The 21,745-nt window shown below is 49.5% G+C and overlaps 1 protein-coding gene and 1 long non-coding RNA gene across 3 annotated transcripts in view; one reads left to right on the top strand and one right to left on the bottom strand.

The window, feature by feature from the left end:
- pcca (propionyl-CoA carboxylase subunit alpha) overlaps window positions 1-21,745 on the top strand; it is a 73,841-nt gene that overhangs the window by 39,093 nt on the left and 13,003 nt on the right. The window contains exons 8-18 of the mRNA XM_052500097.1: window positions 3,111-3,147; window positions 3,821-3,899; window positions 4,074-4,271; window positions 4,600-4,750; window positions 4,890-5,033; window positions 5,239-5,313; window positions 9,451-9,519; window positions 9,624-9,699; window positions 13,020-13,233; window positions 15,131-15,233; window positions 20,632-20,784. Coding sequence (XP_052356057.1) covers window positions 3,111-3,147; window positions 3,821-3,899; window positions 4,074-4,271; window positions 4,600-4,750; window positions 4,890-5,033; window positions 5,239-5,313; window positions 9,451-9,519; window positions 9,624-9,699; window positions 13,020-13,233; window positions 15,131-15,233; window positions 20,632-20,784 — 1,299 coding nt within the window. The remainder of the gene's footprint in view (window positions 1-3,110; window positions 3,148-3,820; window positions 3,900-4,073; window positions 4,272-4,599; window positions 4,751-4,889; window positions 5,034-5,238; window positions 5,314-9,450; window positions 9,520-9,623; window positions 9,700-13,019; window positions 13,234-15,130; window positions 15,234-20,631; window positions 20,785-21,745) is intronic.
- LOC127916837 (uncharacterized) lies at window positions 5,404-6,187 on the bottom strand. 2 transcript variants are annotated; one of them, XR_008096259.1, is made up of 3 exons: window positions 5,968-6,187; window positions 5,851-5,928; window positions 5,404-5,517 (listed from the first exon to the last, which is right to left on the bottom strand). It is a non-coding gene; the product is annotated as an uncharacterized LOC127916837 (long non-coding RNA). The 2 variants fall into 2 exon arrangements; XR_008096260.1 differs by lacking the exon at window positions 5,404-5,517 and adding an exon at window positions 5,622-5,696.

The raw sequence follows: 21,745 nt of genomic DNA, 5'->3' as shown, positions 1-21,745 counted from the left end.
GGGGAGACACAGACAGACAGGCGGGGAGACACATGCAGACAGGCGGGGAGACACATGCAGACAGGCGGGGAGACACAGGCAGACAGGCAGGGGGAGACACATGCAGACAGGCGGGGAGACACAGACAGACAGGCGGGGAGACACATGCAGACAGGCGGGGAGACACATGCAGACAGGGGAGACACATGCAGACAGGCGGGGAGACACAGACAGGCGGGGAGACACATGCAGACAGGCGGGGAGACACAGACAGACAGGCGGGGAGACACATGCAGACAGGCAGGGAGACACATGCAGACAGGCGGGGAGACACATGCAGACAGGCAGGGAGACATGCAGACAGGCGGGGAGACACACAGACATGCAGACAGCAGACAGGCGGGGAGACACAGACAGGCGGGGAGACACAGACAGGCGGGGAGACACATGCAGACAGGCGGGGAGACAGGCAGACAGGCGGGGAGACACATGCAGACAGGCAGGGAGACATGCAGACAGGCGGGGAGACACATGCAGACAGGCGGGAGACACATGCAGACAGGCGGGGAGACACATGCAGACAGGCGGGGAGACACAGGCAGACAGGCGGGGAGACACATGCAGACAGGCGGGGAGACACATGCAGACAGGCAGACACAGGCGGGAGACACAGGCAGACAGGCGGGAGACACAGCAGACAGGCGGGAGACACATGCAGACAGGCGGGGAGACACAGGCAGACAGGCGGGGAGACACATGCAGACAGGCGGGAGACACAGGCAGACACGGGGCAGACACATGCAGACAGGCGGGGAGACACATGCAGACAGGCGGGGAGACACAGGCAGACAGGGGGAGACATGCAGACAGGCGGGGAGACACAGGCAGACAGGCGGGAGACACATGCAGACAGGCGGGGAGACACATGCAGACAGGCGGGGAGACACAGGCAGACAGGCGGGGAGACACATGCAGACAGGCAGGGAGACACATGCAGACAGGCGGGAGACACAGGCAGACAGGCGGGGAGACACATGCAGACAGGCGGGGAGACACAGGCAGACAGGCGGGAGACACAGAGACAGGCAGACAGGCGGGGAGACACAGGCAGAGAGACACAGGCAGACAGGCGGGAGACACAGGCAGACAGGCGGGAGACACAGGCAGACAGGCGGGGAGACACAGGCAGACAGGCGGGGAGACACATGCAGACAGGCAGGGGGAGACACAGGCAGACAGGCGGAGACACATGCAGGCAGACAGGCGGGAGACACAGGCAGACAGGCGGGAGACACATGCAGACAGGCGGGGAGACACATGCAGACAGGCGGGGAGACACATGCAGACAGGCGGGGAGACACATGCAGACAGGCGGGGAGACACATGCAGACAGGCGGGGAGACACAGACAGACAGGCGGGAGACACAGACAGACAGGCGGGGAGACACATGCAGACAGGCGGGGAGACACATGCAGACAGGCGGGGAGACACATGCAGACAGGCGGGGAGACACATGCAGACAGGCGGGAGACACATGCAGACAGGCAGGGAGACACAGGCAGACAGGCGGGGAGACACATGCAGACAGGCGGGGAGACACATGCAGACAGGCGGGGAGACACATGCAGACAGGCGGGGAGACACATGCAGACAGGCAGGCGGGGAGACACATGCAGACAGACAGGCGGGGAGACACAGGCAGACAGGCGGGGAGACACATGCAGACAGGCGGGGAGACACATGCAGACAGGCGGGGAGACACATGCAGACAGGCGGGGAGACACATGCAGACAGGCAGGCGGGGAGACACATGCAGACAGGCAGGGAGACACATGCAGACAGGCAGGGGGAGACACATGCAGACAGGCGGGGAGACACATGCAGACAGGCGGGGAGACACAGGCAGACAGGCGGGGAGACACATGCAGACAGGCGGGGAGACACATGCAGACAGGCGGGGAGACACATGCAGACAGGCGGGGAGACACATGCAGACAGGCGGGGAGACACAGGCAGACAGGCGGGGAGACACATGCAGACAGGCGGGGGAGACACATGCAGACAGGCAGGGGGAGACACATGCAGACAGGCAGGGGAGACACATGCAGACAGGCGGGGGAGACACATGCAGACAGGCGGGGAGACACATGCAGACAGGCGGGGAGACACATGCAGACGGGCAGGGGAGACACATGCAGACAGGCGGGGGGAGACACATGCAGACAGGCAGGGGAGACACAGGCAGACAGGCGGGGAGACACATGCAGACAGGCGGGGAGACACATGCAGACAGGCGGGAGACACATGCAGACAGGCGGGGAGACACATGCAGACAGGCGGGAGACACAGGCAGACAGGCGGGGAGACACATGCAGACAGGCGGGGAGACACATGCAGACAGGCGGGAGACACAGGCAGACAGGCGGGGGGCAGACAGGCGGGAGACACAGGCAGACAGGCGGGGAGACACAGGCAGACAGGCAGGGGGAGACACATGCAGACAGGCGGGGAGACACATGCAGACAGGCGGGGAGACACATGCAGACAGGCAGGGGGAGACACATGCAGACAGGCGGGAGACACAGGCAGACAGGCGGGAGACACAGGCAGACAGGCGGGGAGACACATGCAGACAGGCGGGAGACACATGCAGACAGGCGGGGAGACACATGCAGACAGGCGGGAGACACAGGCAGACACATGCAGGCAGGGGGAGACACATGCAGACAGGCGGGAGACACATGCAGACAGGCGGGGAGACACATGCAGACAGGCGGGGAGAGACAGGCAGGCGGGGACAGACACATGCAGACAGGCGGGGAGACACAGGCAGACAGGCGGGGAGACACAGACAGACAGGCGGGGAGACACATGCAGACAGGCGGGGAGACACATGCAGACAGGCGGGGAGACACATGCAGACAGACAGGCGGGGAGACACATGCAGACAGACAGGCGGGGAGACACATGCAGACAGGCAGGCGGGGAGACACATGCAGACAGACAGGCGGGGAGACACATGCAGACATGCGGGGAGCCGTAGAGGAACAAAGGGATGGTTGAGGAGATGAGGGTGAGCCCTCCCTCTGCTGGTGGTTGGTGGAACTTACAACTCTGTCTTCTGTCTCAGAACGTGGAGGACGCTGTGAAGATTGCAGGAGAGATCGGTAAGTGAATCAAAATTACATTCATTAATTTAAAAAAGATTTGCCTGGCCTCCATGCAGAATTTTCATATTGTGTTGTTGATCAGGCTACCCGGGTCATATTGTGGTGTTGATCAGGCTACCCGGGTCATATTGTGGTGTTGATCAGGCTACCCGGGTCATATTGTGTTGTTGATCAGGCTACCCGGGTCATATTGTCTTGTTGATCAGGCTACCCGGGTCATATTGTGTTGTTGATCAGGCTACCCGGGTCATATTGTGGTGTTGATCAGGCTACCCGGGTCATATTGTGTTGTTGATCAGGCTACCCGGGTCATATTGTGGTGTTGATCAGGCTACCCGGGTCATATTGTCTTGTTGATCAGGCTACCCGGGTCATATTGTCTTGTTGATCAGGCTACCCGGGTCATATTGTCTTGTTGATCAGGTTACCCGGGTCATATTGTCTTGTTGATCAGGCTACCCGGGTCATATTGTCTTGTTGATCAGGTTACCGGGTCATATTGTCTTGTTGATCAGGCTACCCGGGTCATATTGTCTTGTTGATCAGGCTACCCGGGTCATATTGTCTTGTTGATCAGGCTACCCGGGTCATATTGTCTTGTTGATCAGGCTACCCGGGTCATATTGTCTTGTTGATCAGGCTACCCGGGTCATATTGTCTTGTTGATCAGGCTACCCGGTGATGATCAAGGCCTCAGCAGGAGGAGGGGGGAAAGGCATGAGGATCGCCTGGAACGATGATGAGACCAGGTGACATTTGTTATTACTGTAATAAATGCAATTCAAATATAATAAAAGCATTTTAAATTATACAATCATTTATATGTCTCTACACTGTGTAGTAAATGGCAATAAGATATTTATAGACTTTATTAAGACATTTAATTAGACCTGAATAAACCGTTTCCATTCTGTCTTTCCCAGGGAAGGTTTTCGTTTGTCTTCACAGGAGGCTGCGTCTAGTTTCGGAGACGACCGTCTGCTGATAGAGAAGTTTGTCGACAACCCCAGACACATTGAGATCCAGGTCCTGGCTGATAAGCATGGTAATGCTCTGTGGCTGAACGAGAGGGAGTGTTCTATCCAGAGGAGGAACCAGAAGGTGGTGGAGGAGGCTCCAAGGTCAGGGGTCAATGTTTTCACCTTTTAACTTGTTCATTGGTGTAAGTCCTAGGTGGGCTCCCGAGTGGGGCAGCGGTCTAAGACACTGCATCTCAGTGCAAGAGGTGTCACTGCAGTCCCTGGTTCAAATCCAGGCTGCATCACATCCGGCCGTGATTGGGAGTCCCATAGGGCGGTGCACAATTGGCCCAGTGTCGTCCAGGTTTGGCCCTTTATAGGTGGTCATTGTAAATAAGAATTTGTTCTAAACTGACTAGTTAAATAAAGGTTACATGAAATAAATGTCTTGGGTTGTAAAGTTATGTGATTTCTGTCCTCCTCTCTGCAGTACGTTCCTGGACCCAGAGACACGTCGTGCGATGGGGGAGCAAGCGGTACAGCTGGCTAAAGCAGTCCAGTACTCCTCTGCCGGGACCGTAGAGTTCTTGGTGGACTCTAACAAGAACTTCTACTTCCTGGAGATGAACACTCGTCTTCAGGTGGGGCGATGTTCCCATAGTCCTAGTTTAGTCTCTGTGTGCGTTTTTCTGTGACACTTGAGCCAAGTGACTTCCTGTAACCAACCCAGTCCTCCCCTCTGAGTGGTTGACCCGACCGCTGACCTTTTGCCCCCTTCAGGTGGAGCACCCAATCACAGAGTGCATCACTGGTCTGGACCTGGTGCAGCAGATGATCCGTGTGGCCAAGGGTTTCCCTCTGCTACACAAACAGGAAGACATCCCCATCAACGGCTGGGCTATAGAGAGCAGAGTCTACGCTGAGGTGGGCTTCACTGAACACTTGTTCTGCTCTGTACCGTAGAGTGAAGGTCAACCCTTCTGCTGCCTTGTGAATGTGTCACTTCTCTGTACGAAGCGCTTTCTGGGTCCCCGCTGTCTGCTGGACACTTCCTGTGTGTTATAGAGGTTATGGAGAGGTTTAATTAGGCAGTTATAACCTGTTATAAAGCATGTTTCTCCTTCTCCAGGACCCCTACAAGTCCTTTGGCCTGCCCTCCATTGGACGCCTGTCACAGTACCAGGAACCCATCAACCTCCCAAAGGTGAGTCACATGCATGTACACTTTTTGCTTGTGTGCATATGATCTGAGTTGACCTCTCTGTTATTTCTACTGAAGACGTGTGTTGACCTCTCTGTTATTTCTACTGAAGACGTGATGTGTGTTGACCTCTCTGTTATTTCTACTGAAGACGTGATGTGTGTTGACCTCTCTGTTATTTCTACTGAAGACGTGATGTGTGTTGACCTCTCTGTTATTTCTACTGAAGATGTGATGTGACCTCTCTGTTATTTCTATTGAAGATGTGTGTTGACCTCTCTGTTATTTATACTGAAGATGTGTGTTGACCTCTCTGTTATTCTGCTGAAGACGTGATGTGTGTTGACCTCTCTGTTATTTCTACTGAAGACGTGATGTGTGTTGACCTCTCTGTTATTTCTGCTGAAGATGTGATGTGTTGACCTCTCTGTTATTTCTGCTGAAGACGTGATGTGTGTTGACCTCTCTGTTATTTCTGCTGAAGACGTGATGTGTGTTGACCTCTCTGTTATTTCTGCTGAAGACGTGATGTGTGTTGACCTCTCTGTTATTTCTGCTGAAGACGTGATGTGTGTTGACCTCTCTGTTATTTCTACTGAAGACGTGATGTGTGTTGACCTCTCTGTTATTTCTGCTGAAGACGTGATGTGTGTTGACCTCTCTGTTATTTCTACTGAAGACGTGATGTGTGTTGACCTCTCTGTTATTTCTGCTGAAGACGTGATGTGTGTTGACCTCTCTGTTATTTCTACTGAAGACGTGATGTGTGTTGACCTCTCTGTTATTTCTGCTGAAGACGTGATGTGTGTTGACCTCTGAACCTGACAGGATATTTCCACGGAACACTGCTGCTGTTCTAGTCAGGCCTCAGATGTACAGCATCACAATGCTTGTTGTTATGACTACTAATAATAGTGTCATATTTACATCTTCCTGTCCTCCCCCTGATGTCAAAACTATTTGCTTTTGAAATGGTTTTAATTGTTATTGATAGGTTATTTTTTCATCATAAGTAAACAACATGGAAATACATACTACATGTCCTATTTCTATCTTCCTGGAAGACTTGAGTCATACTGACATGTAGTCATAGTGACATGTAGTCATAGTGACATGTAGTCATACTGACATGTAGTCATATTGACATGTAGTCATATTGACATGTAGTCATATTGACATGTAGTCATATTGACATGTAGTCATAGTGACATGTAGTCATATTGACATGTAGTCATATTGACATGTAGTCATATTGACATGTAGTCATATTGACATGTAGTCATAGTGACATGTAGTCATAGTGACATGTAGTCATAGTGACATGTAGTCATATTGACATGTAGTCATATTGACATGTAGTCATATTGACATGTAGTCATATTGACATGTAGTCATACTGACATGTAGTCATACTGACATGTAGTCATAGTGACATGTAGTCATATTGACATGTAGTCATAGTGACATGTAGTCATAGTGACATGTAGTCTTACTGACATGTAGTCATATTGACATGTAGTCATAGTGACATGTAGTCATAGTGACATGTAGTTATATTGACATGTAGTCATATTGACATGTAGTCATACTGACATGTAGTCATATTGACATGTAGTCATATTGACATGTAGTCATATTGACATGTAGTCATATTGACATGTAGTCATGCTGACATGTAGTCATATTGACATGTAGTCATACTGACATGTAGTCATATTGACATGTAGTCATGCTGACATGTAGTCATATTGACATGTAGTCATATTGACATGTAGTCATACTGACATGTAGTCATATTGACATGTAGTCATATTGACTTGTAGTCTTGCTGACATGTAGTCATACTGACATGTAGTCATATTGACATGTAGTCATGCTGACATGTAGTCATATTGACATGTAGTCATGCTGACATGTAGTCATATTGACATGTAGTCATATTGACATGTAGTCATGCTGACATGTAGTCATATTGACATGTAGTCATATTGACATGTAGTCATAGTGACATGTAGTCATATTGACATGTAGTCATATTGACATGTAGTCATACTGACATGTAGTCATACTGACATGTAGTCATAGTGACATGTAGTCATAGTGACATGTAGTCATATTGACATGTAGTCATATTGACATGTAGTCATATTGACATGTAGTCATATTGACATGTAGTCATACTGACATGTAGTCATACTGACATGTAGTCATATTGACATGTAGTCATACTGACATGTAGTCATAGTGACATGTAGTCATAGTGACATGTAGTCATACTGACATGTAGTCTTACTGACATGTAGTCATATTGACATGTAGTCATAGTGACATGTAGTCATAGTGACATGTAGTTATATTGACATGTAGTCATATTGACATGTAGTCATACTGACATGTAGTCATACTGACATGTAGTCATATTGACATGTAGTCATACTGACATGTAGTCATATTGACATGTAGTCATACTGACATGTAGTCATAGTGACATGTAGTCATATTGACATGTAGTCATACTGACATGTAGTCTTGCTGACATGTAGTCATATTGACATGTAGTCATAGTGACATGTAGTCATACTGACATGTAGTCTTGCTGACATATTGACATATTGACATGTAGTCATAGTGACATGTAGTCATACTGACATGTAGTCATGCTGACATATTGACATATTGACATGTAGTCATAGTGACATGTAGTCATATTGACATGTAGTCATATTGACATGTAGTCATATTGACATGTAGTCATGTTGACATGTAGTCATATTGACATGTAGTCATAGTGACATGTAGTCATAGTGACATGTAGTCTTACTGACATGTAGTCATATTGACATGTAGTCATATTGACATGTAGTCATATTGACATGTAGTCATATTGACATGTAGTCATATTGACATGTAGTCATATTGACATGTAGTCATATTGACATGTAGTCTTGCTGACTTGTAGTCTTCCTGACATGTAGTCATATTGACATGTAGTCATGTTGACATGTAGTCATGCTGACATGTAGTCTTGCTGACATGTAGTCATGCTGACATGTAGTCATGCTGACATGTAGTCATATTGACATGTAGTCATACTGACATGTAGTCATATTGACATGTAGTCATATTGACATGTAGTCATGTTGACATGTAGTCATATTGACATGTAGTCATGCTGACATGTAGTCATATTGACATGTAGTCATAGTGACATGTAGTCATATTGACATGTAGTCATATTGACATGTAGTCATATTGACATGTAGTCATATTGACATGTAGTCATATTGACATGTAGTCATAGTGACATGTAGTCATTGACATGTAGTCATACTGACATGTAGTCATATTGACATGTAGTCATATTGACATGTAGTCATATTGACATGTAGTCATATTGACATGTAGTCATACTGACATGTAGTCATATTGACATGTAGTCATATTGACATGTAGTCATATTGACATGTAGTCATATTGACATGTAGTCATATTGACATGTAGTCATACTGACATGTAGTCATATTGACATGTAGTTATATTGACATGTAGTCATAGTGACATGTAGTTATATTGACATGTAGTCATACTGACATGTAGTTATATTGACATGTAGTCATACTGACATGTAGTCATATTGACATGTAGTCATGTTGACATGTAGTCTTGCTGACATGTAGTCATACTGACATGTAGTCATATTGACATGTAGTCATGCTGACATGTAGTCTTGCTGACATGTAGTCATGCTGACATGTAGTCATACTGACATGTAGTCATATTGACATGTAGTCATATTGACATGTAGTCATGCTGACATGTAGTCATATTGACATGTAGTCATATTGACATGTAGTCATATTGACATGTAGTCATACTGACATGTAGTCATATTGACATGTAGTCATATTGACATGTAGTCATATTGACATGTAGTCATATTGACATGTAGTCATACTGACATGTAGTCATATTGACATGTAGTCATATTGACATGTAGTCATATTGACATGTAGTCATACTGACATGTAGTCATATTGACATGTAGTCATATTGACATGTAGTCATAGTGACATGTAGTCATAGTGACATGTAGTCATAGTGACATGTTGTCATAGTGACATGTTGTCTCCTCTCTATCAGGTGCGTGTGGACAGTGGCATCCAGGAAGGAAGTGACATCAGTATCTACTATGACCCAATGATCTCCAAGGTCAGCTACTGTGTGTTCCCTCAAACTGCCCAACACAATCACATTGCCCTTTCCAATATGTTTTACTGATCTGTAATGTGAATGTCCCTCTGTGCTCGCCGTAGCTGGTGACCTATGGCGACACGCGCGCTGAAGCCCTGCAGAGGATGGAGGCGGCTCTGGATAACTACGTCATCAGAGGTAAGACACTCACTCACTCACTCACTCACTCACTCACTCACTCACTCACTCACTCACTCACTCACTCTGTGTTGGGTGTTAGAGCTTTCTGAAGCATCTTCAGTACCTCAAGACTGACACATGTAGAGGTTCTGATCTCTACCTGTCTCTGTCTGTTGTTCCTGTCTGTGTGACTGTCCAGGGGTCTGATCTCTACCTGTCTCTGTCTGTTGTTCCTGTGTGTGTGACTGTCCAGGGGTCTGATCTCTACCTGTCTGTCTGTTGTTCCTGTGTGTGTGACTGTCCAGGGGTCTGATCTCTGTCTGTTGTTCCTGTGTGTGTGACTGTCCAGGGGTCTGATCTCTACCAATCTCTGTCTGTTGTTCCTGTGTGTGTGACTGTCCAGGGGTCTGATCTCTACCTGTCTCTGTCTGTGTGACTGTCCAGGGTCTGATCTCTACCTGTGTCTGTTGTTCCTGTGTGTGTGACTGTCCAGGGGTCTGATCTCTGTCTGTTGTTCCTGTGTGTGTGACTGTCCAGGGGTCTGATCTCTACCTGTCTGTCTGTTGTTCCTGTGTGTGTGACTGTCCAGGGGTCTGATCTCTACCTGTCTCTGTGTGTGTGACTGTCCAGGGGTCTGATCTCTACCTGTCTGTCTGTTGTTCCTGTGTGTGTGACTGTCCAGGGGTCTGATCTCTACCTGTCTCTGTCTGTTGTTCCTGTGTGTGTGACTGTCCAGGGGTCTGATCTCTGTCTGTTGTTCCTGTGTGTGTGACTGTCCAGGGGTCTGATCTCTACCTGTCTCTGTCTGTTGTTCCTGTGTGTGTGACTGTCCAGGGGTCTGATCTCTGTCTGTTGTTCCTGTGTGTGTGACTGTCCAGGGGTCTGATATCTACCTGTCTCTGTCTGTTGTTCCTGTGTGTGTGACTGTCCAGGGGTCTGATCTCTGTCTGTTGTTCCTGTGTGTGTGACTGTCCAGGGGTCTGATCTCTACCTGTCTCTGTCTGTTGTTCCTGTGTGTGTGACTGTCCAGGGGTCTGATCTCTGTCTGTTGTTCCTGTGTGTGTGACTGTCCAGGGGTCTGATCTCTACCTGTCTCTGTCTGTTGTTCCTGTGTGTGTGACTGTCCAGGGGTCTGATCTCTGTCTGTTGTTCCTGTGTGTGTGACTGTCCAGGGGTCTGATCTCTGTCTGTTGTTCCTGTGTGTGTGACTGTCCAGGGGTCTGATCTCTGTCTGTTGTTCCTGTGTGTGTGACTGTCCAGGGTCTGATCTCTGTCTGTTGTTCCTGTGTGTGTGACTGTCCAGGGGTCTGATCTCTGTCTGTTGTTCCTGTGTGTGTGTGACTGTCCAGGGTCTGATCTCTGTCTGTTGTTCCTGTGTGTGTGACTGTCCAGGGTCTGATCTCTGTCTGTTGTTCCTGTGTGTGTGACTGTCCAGGGGTCTGATCTCTGTCTGTTGTTCCTGTGTGTGTGACTGTCCAGGGTCTGATCTCTACCTGTCTCTGTCTGTTGTTCCTGTGTGTGTGACTGTCCAGGGGTCTGATCTCTACCTGTCTCTGTCTGTTGTTCCTGTGTGTGTGACTGTCCAGGGGTCTGATCTCTGTGTGTGTGACTGTCCAGGGGTCTGTCTCTGTCTGTTGTTCCTGTGTGTGTGACTGTCCAGGGTCTGATCTCTACCTGTCTCTGTCTGTTGTTCCTGTGTGTGTGACTGTCCAGGGTCTGATCTCTACCTGTCTGTCTGTTGTTCCTGTCTGTGTGACTGTCCAGGGGTCTGATCTCTGTCTGTTGTTCCTGTCTGTGTGTGACTGTCCAGGGGTCTGATCTGTCTGTTGTTCCTGTGTGTGTGACTGTCCAGGGGTCTGATCTCTGTCTGTTGTTCCTGTGTGTGTGACTGTCCAGGGGTCTGATCTCTGTCTGTTGTTCCTGTGTGTGTGACTGTCCAGGGGTCTGATCTCTACCTGTCTCTGTCTGTTGTTCCTGTGTGTGTGACTGTCCAGGGGTCTGATCTCTGTCTGTTGTTCCTGTGTGTGTGACTGTCCAGGGGTCTGATCTCTACCTGTCTCTGTCTGTTGTTCCTGTGTGTGTGACTGTCCAGGGGTCTGATCTCTACCTGTCTCTGTCTGTTGTTCCTGTGTGTGTGACTGTCCAGGGGTCTGATCTCTACCTGTCTCTGTCTGTTGTTCCTGTGTGTGTGACTGTCCAGGGGTCTGATCTCTGTCTGTTGTTCCTGTGTGTGTGACTGTCCAGGGGTCTGATCTCTACCTGTCTCTGTCTGTTGTTCCTGTGTGTGTGACTGTCCAGGGGTCTGATCTCTGTCTGTTGTTCCTGTGTGTGTGACTGTCCAGGTGTCTGATCTCTACCTGTCTCTGTCTGTTGTTCCTGTGTGTGTGACTGTCCAGGGGTCTGATCTCTACCTCTCTGTCTGTTGTTCCTGTGTGTGTGACTGTCCAGGGGTCTGATCTCTACCTGTCTCTGTCTGTTGTTCCTGTGTGTGTGACTGTCCAGGGGTCTGATCTCTACCTGTCTCTGTCTGTTGTTCCCGTGTGTGTGACTGTCCAGGGGTCTGATCTCTACCTGTCTCTGTCTGTTGTTCCTGTGTGTGTGACTGTCCAGGGGTCTGATCTCTACCTGTCTCTGTCTGTTGTTCCTGTGTGTGTGACTGTCCAGGGGTCTGATCTCTACCTGTCTCTGTCTGTTGTTCCTGTGTGTGTGACTGTCCAGGTGTCTGATCTCTACCTGTCTCTGTCTGTTGTTCCTGTGTGTGTGACTGTCCAGGGGTCTGATCTCTGTCTGTTGTTCCCGTGTGTGTGACTGTCCAGGGGTCTGATCTCTACCTGTCTCTGTCTGTTGTTCCTGTGTGTGTGACTGTCCAGGGGTCTGATCTCTGTCTGTTGTTCCTGTGTGTGACAGTCCAGGGTCTGATCTCTGTCTGTTGTTCCTGTGTGTGTGACTGTCCAGGGGTCTGATATCTACCTGCTCTGTCTGTTGTTCCTGTGTGTGTGACTGTCCAGGGGTCTGATCTGTCTGTTGTTCCTGTGTGTGTGACTGTCCAGGGGTCTGATATCTACCTGTCTCTGTCTGTTGTTCCTGTGGTGTGACTGTCCAGGGGTCTGATCTCTGTCTGTTGTTCCTGTGTGTGTGACTGTCCAGGTGTCTGATCTCTGTCTGTTGTTCTGTGTGTGTGACAGTCCAGGGGTCTGATCTCTACCTGTCTGTCTGTTGTTCCTGTGTGTGTGACTGTCCAGGGGTCTGATATCTACCTGTCTCTGTCTGTTGTTCCTGTGTGTGTGACTGTCCAGGGGTCTGATCTGTCTGTTGTTCCTGTGTGTGTGACTGTCCAGGTGTGACCCACAACATCCCCCTGCTCAGAGAGATCATCACCCACCCTCGCTTCATCTCTGGTGACATCACCACTAACTTCCTGCCAGAGGAATACCCAGAGGGGTTCAAAGGTCACCAGCTGACTTCCGAGGGCCGCAGGGAGCTCGTCGCCACCGCAGCCGCTCTCTACGTCTCCGCACAGCTCCGCTCCCAGAGGTTCCTGGGTAATCTCAGGTAAATTAAACCAATTCAAATAACTGTGGGAACTTCTTGTAAGAATTGGTGCTGGAACAGCACATAGATGAAGCACCATCTTGGTCAGGTTGATACTGTAAAATATGTTTTTAAAAGATTTAACCTGGTTAAATCAAACAGAGAGGAGGTAAAAACACCAAGAGGTTCTAGTTGACATCAGAAAGAGCTAGAGCTCTCATTGTTCCTCATGTGTTAATTATTGTGCTGTTTCACTGTGTCTGAATGTCCATTGTCTGTTTTTACAGAGGTTATTATTGTGTTGTGTGTTTAAACCAGTGTTTCACATGTTCCATTGTTTGAAGCACCGGCTCAGTCCTGCAATATGTCACCAGTTAACAGAGCTGTATCCTAGCGTGGTGTAGCAGTCTGCTGGTCAAACTGTTAGACTTGATTCTCTCTGTCAGCCCTGCCATCTGTCTAAACATCTGGCCACATTTTCTTCTTTCTTTTTCGGATCGTTTCCTTTCGTTGTTCATGAACCGCCGGGGGTCGGTCTTTGTAGTTGCAGTCAGTGGTAGAGGCCCCCTCCCTCCCTTCTCTCACTCCTCCCTCACTCACACTCACTCACTCACTCACTCACTCACCACTCACTCACTCACTCACTCACTCACTCACTCACTCACTCCTCCTCTCTCTCCTTTAGACCTCTCCTCACTCTCTCCTTTCCTGTCTCCCCTCTCCCCTCCACTCTCTCCTCACCTCTCCTCCTCTCTCCTCCTCTCTCCTCCTCTCCTCTCTCTCCCCCCCTCCCTCTCTCCTTAGACAGATCCTCCTGTAGACCAGGCTCATCCCTTAGTCTCCTCCATTTTATAAACATTTATATCCTCTGGTCTCAAAATTTAAACCTCCTGTTCTCCTCCCTCCCCCTATGTTAATTTATTCCCCCAGTCTCCTCCCTCCCCCATTTAGACCAGGCTCATTTAGACCAGGCTCATTTAGACCCTCATTTCTACCAGGCTCATTTAGACCAGGCTCATTTCCTCCTAGACCAGGCTCCTCCCCTCCATTTAGACCAGGTCTAGACCAGGGTTTCCAGGCTCAGCCCAGGCCCCTTCTCCTCCCTCCCCCTCCTGCTCCTCCCTCCCCCTCATTTGACCAGGCTCCAGGCTCATTTAGACCAGGCTCATTTAGACCAGGCTCATTTAACCACCAGACAGGCTCCTTTACAGTGACCAGGCTCATTTAGACCAGGCTCATTTAGACCAGTAAAGCTCATTTAACCACTCATTTAGCCAGGCTCAACATTTTATTTAAACATTTATACCATCTTTTCATTTAGACCAGGCTCAAAATCATTTAGACCAGGCTCATGTTTTGCTCATTTATACCAGGCTCATTTAGACCAGGCTCATTTATACCAGGCTCATTTAGACCAGGCTCATTTATACCAGGCTCATTTAGACCAGGCTCATTTAGACCAGGCTCATTTAGACCAGGCTCATTTAGACCAGGCTCATTTAGACCAGGCTCATTTAGACCAGGCTCATTTAGACCAGGCTCATTTAGACCAGGCTCATTTAGACCAGGCTCATTTAGACCAGGCTCATTTAGACCAGGCTCATTTAGACCAGGCTCATTTAGACCAGGCTCATTTAGACCAGGCTCATTTAGACCAGGCTCATTTAGACCAGGCTCATTTCAAGTGTCTGTTAATAGAAGTTGTATTAGGAAGGTTGTCTGAGAGGTCAGCTGGCTGTGATCTCCTTGGTTCAGCTTTGTAACAGAGCAGCAGACTGGTCTCTGGTGTCGGGAGAGAGAGGAGGCAGCTGTCAGTCAGTGGAGGAGCTGACTCTGTTTATACAGCTTCCTCTGACCCTCAGAGAATAGCTCTCTGAGACTGATACTAATGGGAAAGGTGTGTGTGTGTGTGTTTCAGGGTGTCCACCACCCCCCAGGAGCAGAGGCAGTGGGAGCTGTGTGTAGAGTTGGAGAAGGGAAGCCACACGGTCGCTGTGTCACGCTCTGGATCCACGTTCACTGTGAGACACACACACACACACACACACACACACACACACACACACACACACACACACACACACACACACACACACACACACACATACACACATACACACACACACACATACACACACACACACACATACACATACACATACACATACACATACACATACACATACACATACACACACACAGTGGGGTCTGAAATGATTGACACCCTTGATAAAGATGAGCAAAAAACTGTATAAGGTAAATTATTTAAATACTGAGATCTAATTTATGCAACAAAAAGGGGATATTATATTATTTTATACTAATATAATTACTCAAAGAAAGACATTTTGTTTAACCAGTGATTTTAGTTTTTACTCAAAGGTAGGGATCAACATTATTGCCATCCCTGTTTTTAATACATTTCAATACCGTTCCTCCAAACCCGTTGAAAACCTGTGGGTTTGAATTGAAGAGGGCAGTTTCCCAGACGAAGGATATCAAAGATCTGGAAGGATTCTGTATGGAGGAACGGTCCAAGATCCCTCCTAATGTGTTCTCCTCGTTACTGTTATTCTCGCAAGGTGAAGTATTGAAAACAGAGGTGTCAATAATCTTGACCCCTACCTTTTTTAGAGATTAAAAAAATACTTGTTAATTAAAAAAATAACTATTGTATTAGTATAAAATAACATACTTTTCCCATTTATTTGAGCGAACAATATAGCTCAGTATTTGAGTTATATGTTTTCTACAGTCATTTTGCTGATCATTTATCACGGTGTCAATCATTTGGGACCCCACTCTATATCCCTGTGGTTTGGTAGAGTGAATGAAGGCAGTCGGCCCTTCTCCCTGTGAGGGGGCTTGAATGGAGCTGAGGTCCAGGTGGTGAGGGGGAGGAGGGGTTGTCCTGGCCGACAGACATCACTCGGTGGCTGGGTGTTTAGACACCTGCAGTCCCTGGTCTGGTGGGTTGTTTTCCTTGAACCAGGATGACATATGTTCCTAATCAGCCTCTCCTGGTCACCCAGAACCACTGAACCACACATCAAACTAGAGGCCAGTACCCCCCAGAAGAGGAATGACTGGTGCTGGGTACTGGGTCTTTCCCTGGTCCTCTCCTCTAGTAGTGGATACTGGGTCTTTCCCTGGTCCTCTAGTAGTGGATACTGGGTCTTTCCCAGGTCCTCTAGTAGTGGATACTGGGTCTCTCCCTGGTCCTCTAGTAGTGGATACTGGGTCTCTCCCTGGTCCTCTAGTAGGGGATACTGGGTCTTTCCCTGGTCCTCTAGTAGTGGATACTGGGTCTTTCCCTGGTCCTCTAGTAGTGGATACTGGGTCTCTCCCTGGTCCTCTAGTAGTGGATACTGGGTCTTTCCCTGGTCCTCTAGTAGTGGATACTGGGTCTCTCCCTGGTCCTCTAGTAGTGGATACTGGGTCTTTCCCTGGTCCTCTAGTAGTGGATACTGGGTGTCTCCCTGGTCCTCTAGTAGTGGATACTGGGTCTCTCCCTGGTCCTCTAGTAGTGGATACTGGGTGTCTCCCTGGTCCTCTAGTAGTGGATACTGGGTCTCTCCCTGGTCCTCTAGTAGTGGATACTGGGTGTCTCCCTGGTCCTCTAGTAGTGGATACTGGGTCTCTCCCTGGTCCTCTAGTAGTGGATACTGGGTGTCTCCCTGGTCCTCTAGTAGTGGATACTGGGTCTCTCCCTGGTCCTCTAGTAGTGGATACTGGGTCTTTCCCTGGTCCTCTAGTAGTGGATACTGGGTCTTTCCCTGGTCCTCTAGTAGTGGATACTGGGTCTCTCCCTGGTCCTCTAGTAGTGGATACTGGGTCTCTCCCTGGTCCTCTAGTAGTGGATACTGGGTCTTTCCCTGGTCCTCTAGTAGTGGATACTGGGTCTTTCCCTGGTCCTCTAGTAGTGGATACTGGGTCTCTCCCTGGTCCTCTAGTAGTGGATACTGGGTCTCTCCCTGGTCCTCTAGTAGTGGATACTGGGTGTCTCCCTGGTCCTCTAGTAGTGGATACTGGGTCTCTCCCTGGTCCTCTAGTAGTGGATACTGGGTGTCTCCCTGGTCCTCTAGTAGTGGATACTGGGTCTCTCCCTGGTCCTCTAGTAGTGGATACTGGGTGTCTCCCTCGTCCTCTAGTAGTGGATACTGGGTCTCTCCCTGGTCCTCTAGTAGTGGATACTGGGTCTTTCCCTGGTCCTCTAGTAGTGGATACTGGGTCTTTCCCTGGTCCTCTAGTAGTGGATACTGGGTCTCTCCCTGGTCCTCTAGTAGTGGATACTGGGTCTCTCCCTGGTCCTCTAGTAGTGGATACTGGGTCTTTCCCTGGTCCTCTAGTAGTGGATACTGGGTCTTTCCTGGTCCTCTAGTAGTGGATACTGGGTCTTCTCCCTGGTCCTCTAGTAGTGGATACTGGGTCTTTCCCTGGTCCTCTAGTAGTGGATACTGGGTCTTTCCCTGGTCCTCTAGTAGTGGATACTGGGTCTTTCCCTGGTCCTCTAGTAGTGGATACTGGGTCTTTCCCTGGTCCTCTAGTAGTGGATACTGGGTCTTTCCCTGGTCCTCTAGTAGTGGATACTGGGTCTCTCCCTGGTCCTCTAGTAGTGGATACTGGGTCTTTCCCTGGTCCTCTAGTAGTGGATACTGGGTCTTTCCCTGGTCCTCTAGTAGTGGATACTGGGTCTTTCCCTGGTCCTCTCCTCTAGTAGTGGATACTGGGTCTTTCCCTGGTCCTCTCCTCTAGTAGTGGATACTGGGTCTCTCCCTGGTCCTCTAGTAGTGGATACTGGGTCTTTCCCTGGTCCTCTAGTAGTGGATACTGGGTCTTTCCCTGGTCCTGTAGTAGTGGATACTGGGTCTCTCCCTGGTCCTCTAGTAGTGGATACTGGGTCTCTCCCTGGTCCTCTAGTAGTGGATACTGGGTCTCTCCCTGGTCCTCTAGTAGTGGATACTGGGTCTTTCCCTGGTCCTCTAGTAGTGGATACTGGGTGTCTCCCTGGTCCTCTAGTAGTGGATACTGGGTGTCTCCCTGGTCCTCTAGTAGTGGATACTGGGTGTCTCCCTGGTCCTCTAGTAGTGGATACTGGGTCTTTCCCTGGTCCTCTAGTAGTGGGTACTGTGTCCTTTCCCTGGTCCTCTAGTAGTGGATACTGGGTCTTTCCCTGGTCCTCTAGTAGTGGATACTGGGTCTTTCCCTGGTCCTCTAGTAGTGGATACTGGGTCTTTCCCTGGTCCTCTAGTAGTGGATACTGGGTCTTTCCCTGGTCCTCTAGTAGTGGATACTGGGTCTTTCCCTGGTCCTCTAGTAGTGGATACTGGGTCTTTCCCTGGTCCTCTAGTAGTGGATACTGGGTCTTTCCCTGGTCCTCTAGTAGTGGATACTGGGTCTTTCCCTGGTCCTCTAGTAGTGGATACTGGGTCTTTCCCTGGTCCTCTAGTAGTGGATACTGGGTCTTTCCCTGGTCCTCTAGTAGTGGATACTGGGTCTTTCCCTGGTCCTCTAGTAGTGGATACTGGGTCTTTCCCTGGTCCTCTAGTAGTGGATACTGGGTCTCTCCCTGGTCCTCTAGTAGTGGATACTGGGTCTTTCCCTGGTCCTCTAGTAGTGGATACTGGGTCTCTCCCTGGTCCTCTAGTAGTGGATACTGGGTCTTTCCCTGGTCCTCTAGTAGTGGATACTGGGTCTCTCCCTGGTCCTCTAGTAGTGGATACTGGGTCTTTCCCTGGTCCTCTAGTAGTGGATACTGGGTCTTTCCCTGGTCCTCTCCTCTAGTAGTGGATACTGGGTCTTTCCCTGGTCCTCTCCTCTAGTAGTGGATACTGGGTGTCTCCCTGGTCCTCTAGTGGTGGATACTGGGTCTTTCCCTGGTCCTCTAGTAGTGGATACTGGGTCTTTCCCTGGTCCTCTAGTAGTGGATACTGGGTCTCTCCCTGGTCCTCTAGTAGTGGATACTGGGTCTTTCCCTGGTCCTCTAGTAGTGGATACTGGGTCTCTCCCTGGTCCTCTAGTAGTGGATACTGGGTCTTTCCCTGGTCCTCTCCTCTAGTAGTGGATACTGGGTCTCTCCCTGGTCCTCTAGTAGTGGATACTGGGTCTTTCCCTGGTCCTCTAGTAGTGGATACTGGGTCTTTCCCTGGTCCTCTCCTCTAGTAGTGGATACTGGGTCTTTCCCTGGTCCTCTCCTCTAGTAGTGGATACTGGGTGTCTCCCTGGTCCTCTAGTGGTGGATACTGGGTCTTTCCCTGGTCCTCTAGTAGTGGATACTGGGTCTTTCCCTGGTCCTCTAGTAGTGGATACTGGGTCTCTCCCTGGTCCTCTAGTAGTGGATACTGGGTCTTTCCCTGGTCCTCTAGTAGTGGATACTGGGTCTTTCCCTGGTCCTCTAGTAGTGGATACTGGGTCTTTCCCTGGTCCTCTAGTAGTGGATACTGGGTCTCTCCCTGGTCCTCTAGTAGTGGATACTGGGTCTTTCCCTGGTCCTCCAGTAGTGGATACTGGGTCTCTCCCTGGTCCTCTAGTAGTGGATACTGGGTGTCTCCCTGGTCCTCTAGTAGTGGATACTGGGTCTTTCCCTGGTCCTCTAGTAGTGGATACTGGGTCTCTCCCTGGTCCTCTAGTAGTGGATACTGGGTCTTTCCCTGGTCCTCTAGTAGTGGATACTGGGTCTCTCCCTGGTCCTCTAGTAGTGGATACTGGGTCTTTCCCTGGTCCTCTCCTCTAGTAGTGGATACTGGGTCTCTCCCTGGTCCTCTAGTAGTGGATACTGGGTCTTTCCCTGGTCCTCTAGTAGTGGATACTGGGTCTTTCCCTGGTCCTCTCCTCTAGTAGTGGATACTGGGTCTTTCCCTGGTCCTCTCCTCTAGTAGTGGATACTGGGTGTCTCCCTGGTCCTCTAGTGGTGGATACTGGGTCTTTCCCTGGTCCTCTAGTAGTGGATACTGGGTCTTTCCCTGGTCCTCTAGTAGTGGATACTGGGTCTCTCCCTGGTCCTCTAGTAGTGGATACTGGGTCTTTCCCTGGTCCTCTAGTAGTGGATACTGGGTCTTTCCCTGGTCCTCTAGTAGTGGATACTGGGTCTTTCCCTGGTCCTCTAGTAGTGGATACTGGGTCTCTCCCTGGTCCTCTAGTAGTGGATACTGGGTCTTTCCCTGGTCCTCCAGTAGTGGATACTGGGTCTCTCCCTGGTCCTCTAGTAGTGGATACTGGGTGTCTCCTCTGCTCAACAGTACTATCTAATGCTGTTATTTTCCCAAGTGGTTCAACATAGCTGCTCCTCCTGCCGTCAGGCTGCAGACTGTCTCTTCCAGCATATCAAGCTGCAGTCTCTCCACATGGGAAGCAAAATGTCTTGTATCAGAATAATAAGTAGAGTGTAGTAATGAAATGACCCTCTGACCCCCCTGGCAGGTGGAGGTGGATGGAGTTACGGTGGAGGTTAGTGGAGAGTGGAACCTGGCCTCAGCCCTGCTGCCTGTCACCATCAACAGAACCCCCAGGGTTCTACAGTGTCTGTCTAGAGACGCAGGCGGAGACATCACTCTACAGTACCTGGGCACACAGGTGAGTCACCTCTCCTTCCTTCTGGTGAATGTATGAATCTTGTGTCTTAGTGGTCGTGTGTATGTTTTTTGTCTATGTACACACATTTAGTGACGTTCCTCTTATCTGCCGATCCAATTCATCGTCAGTTCCCCGCCTACACATCCCCATCCAGCCTAGTCCCAGACCCCCAATACCCCCCCAGACCCCCACACTACACAGAATGTCAGGAAGAGAAGACCATCCGTTATGTATCAGAGGCTTTGAAAGGAGCCAGCTATAAACAGCTCTGTGCTGCTCACACCCTGGGGGGCTTTGAACGCAGGCTCCACAGGAACTTGTCACAGGGCGACATCACTTCCCTTTCCTCCTTTAGGGACCTGGGGCTGGGCCGTGGGGTTCTGATCGGGCATGGGGGGTAGGGAGGAGGTTGATGAGGGGCTCAGTAAGTACCTCTGTCCTGTCCACTGCTGCGTCGGCTGGAGGATTCTGTCTTTGTGTTGGAGAGGAGGAGACACCCCTGCTGAGCTGCTTCCAGGCTTCCTCTCCTGAGGACATAGAAGACCACTGTGTCCCCCTGTATCCCTTAGCTCTCACTCCTCCTGGGTATGTTCTAGTCCAGCTCATCCTGGGTATGTTCTAGTCCAGCTCATCCTGGGTATGTTCTAGTCTAGCTCATCCTGGGTATGTTCTAGTCCAGCTCATCCTGGGTATGTTCTAGTCTAGCTCATCCTGGGTATGTTCTAGTCTAGCTCATCCTGGGTATGTTCTAGTCTAGCTCATCCTGGGTATGTTCTAGTCTAGCTCATCCTGGGTATGTTCTAGTCTAGCTCATCCTGGGTATGTTCTAGTCTAGCTCATCCTGGGTATGTTCTAGTCTAGCTCATCCTGGGTATGTTCTAGACTGGGGACATGGAGTCCCTCAGTAGTACAGGGTTCAATAACATCAATAACCATCTGGAAAAGAAACCAGCCGTGGGTC

The sequence above is a fragment of the Oncorhynchus keta genome, chromosome 37 (assembly GCF_023373465.1).
Source record: "Oncorhynchus keta strain PuntledgeMale-10-30-2019 chromosome 37, Oket_V2, whole genome shotgun sequence".
NCBI lineage: Eukaryota > Metazoa > Chordata > Actinopteri > Salmoniformes > Salmonidae > Oncorhynchus > Oncorhynchus keta.
Note: the sequence above shows the minus strand (reverse complement) of the source record. Positions and strands in the feature narration are given on the sequence as shown.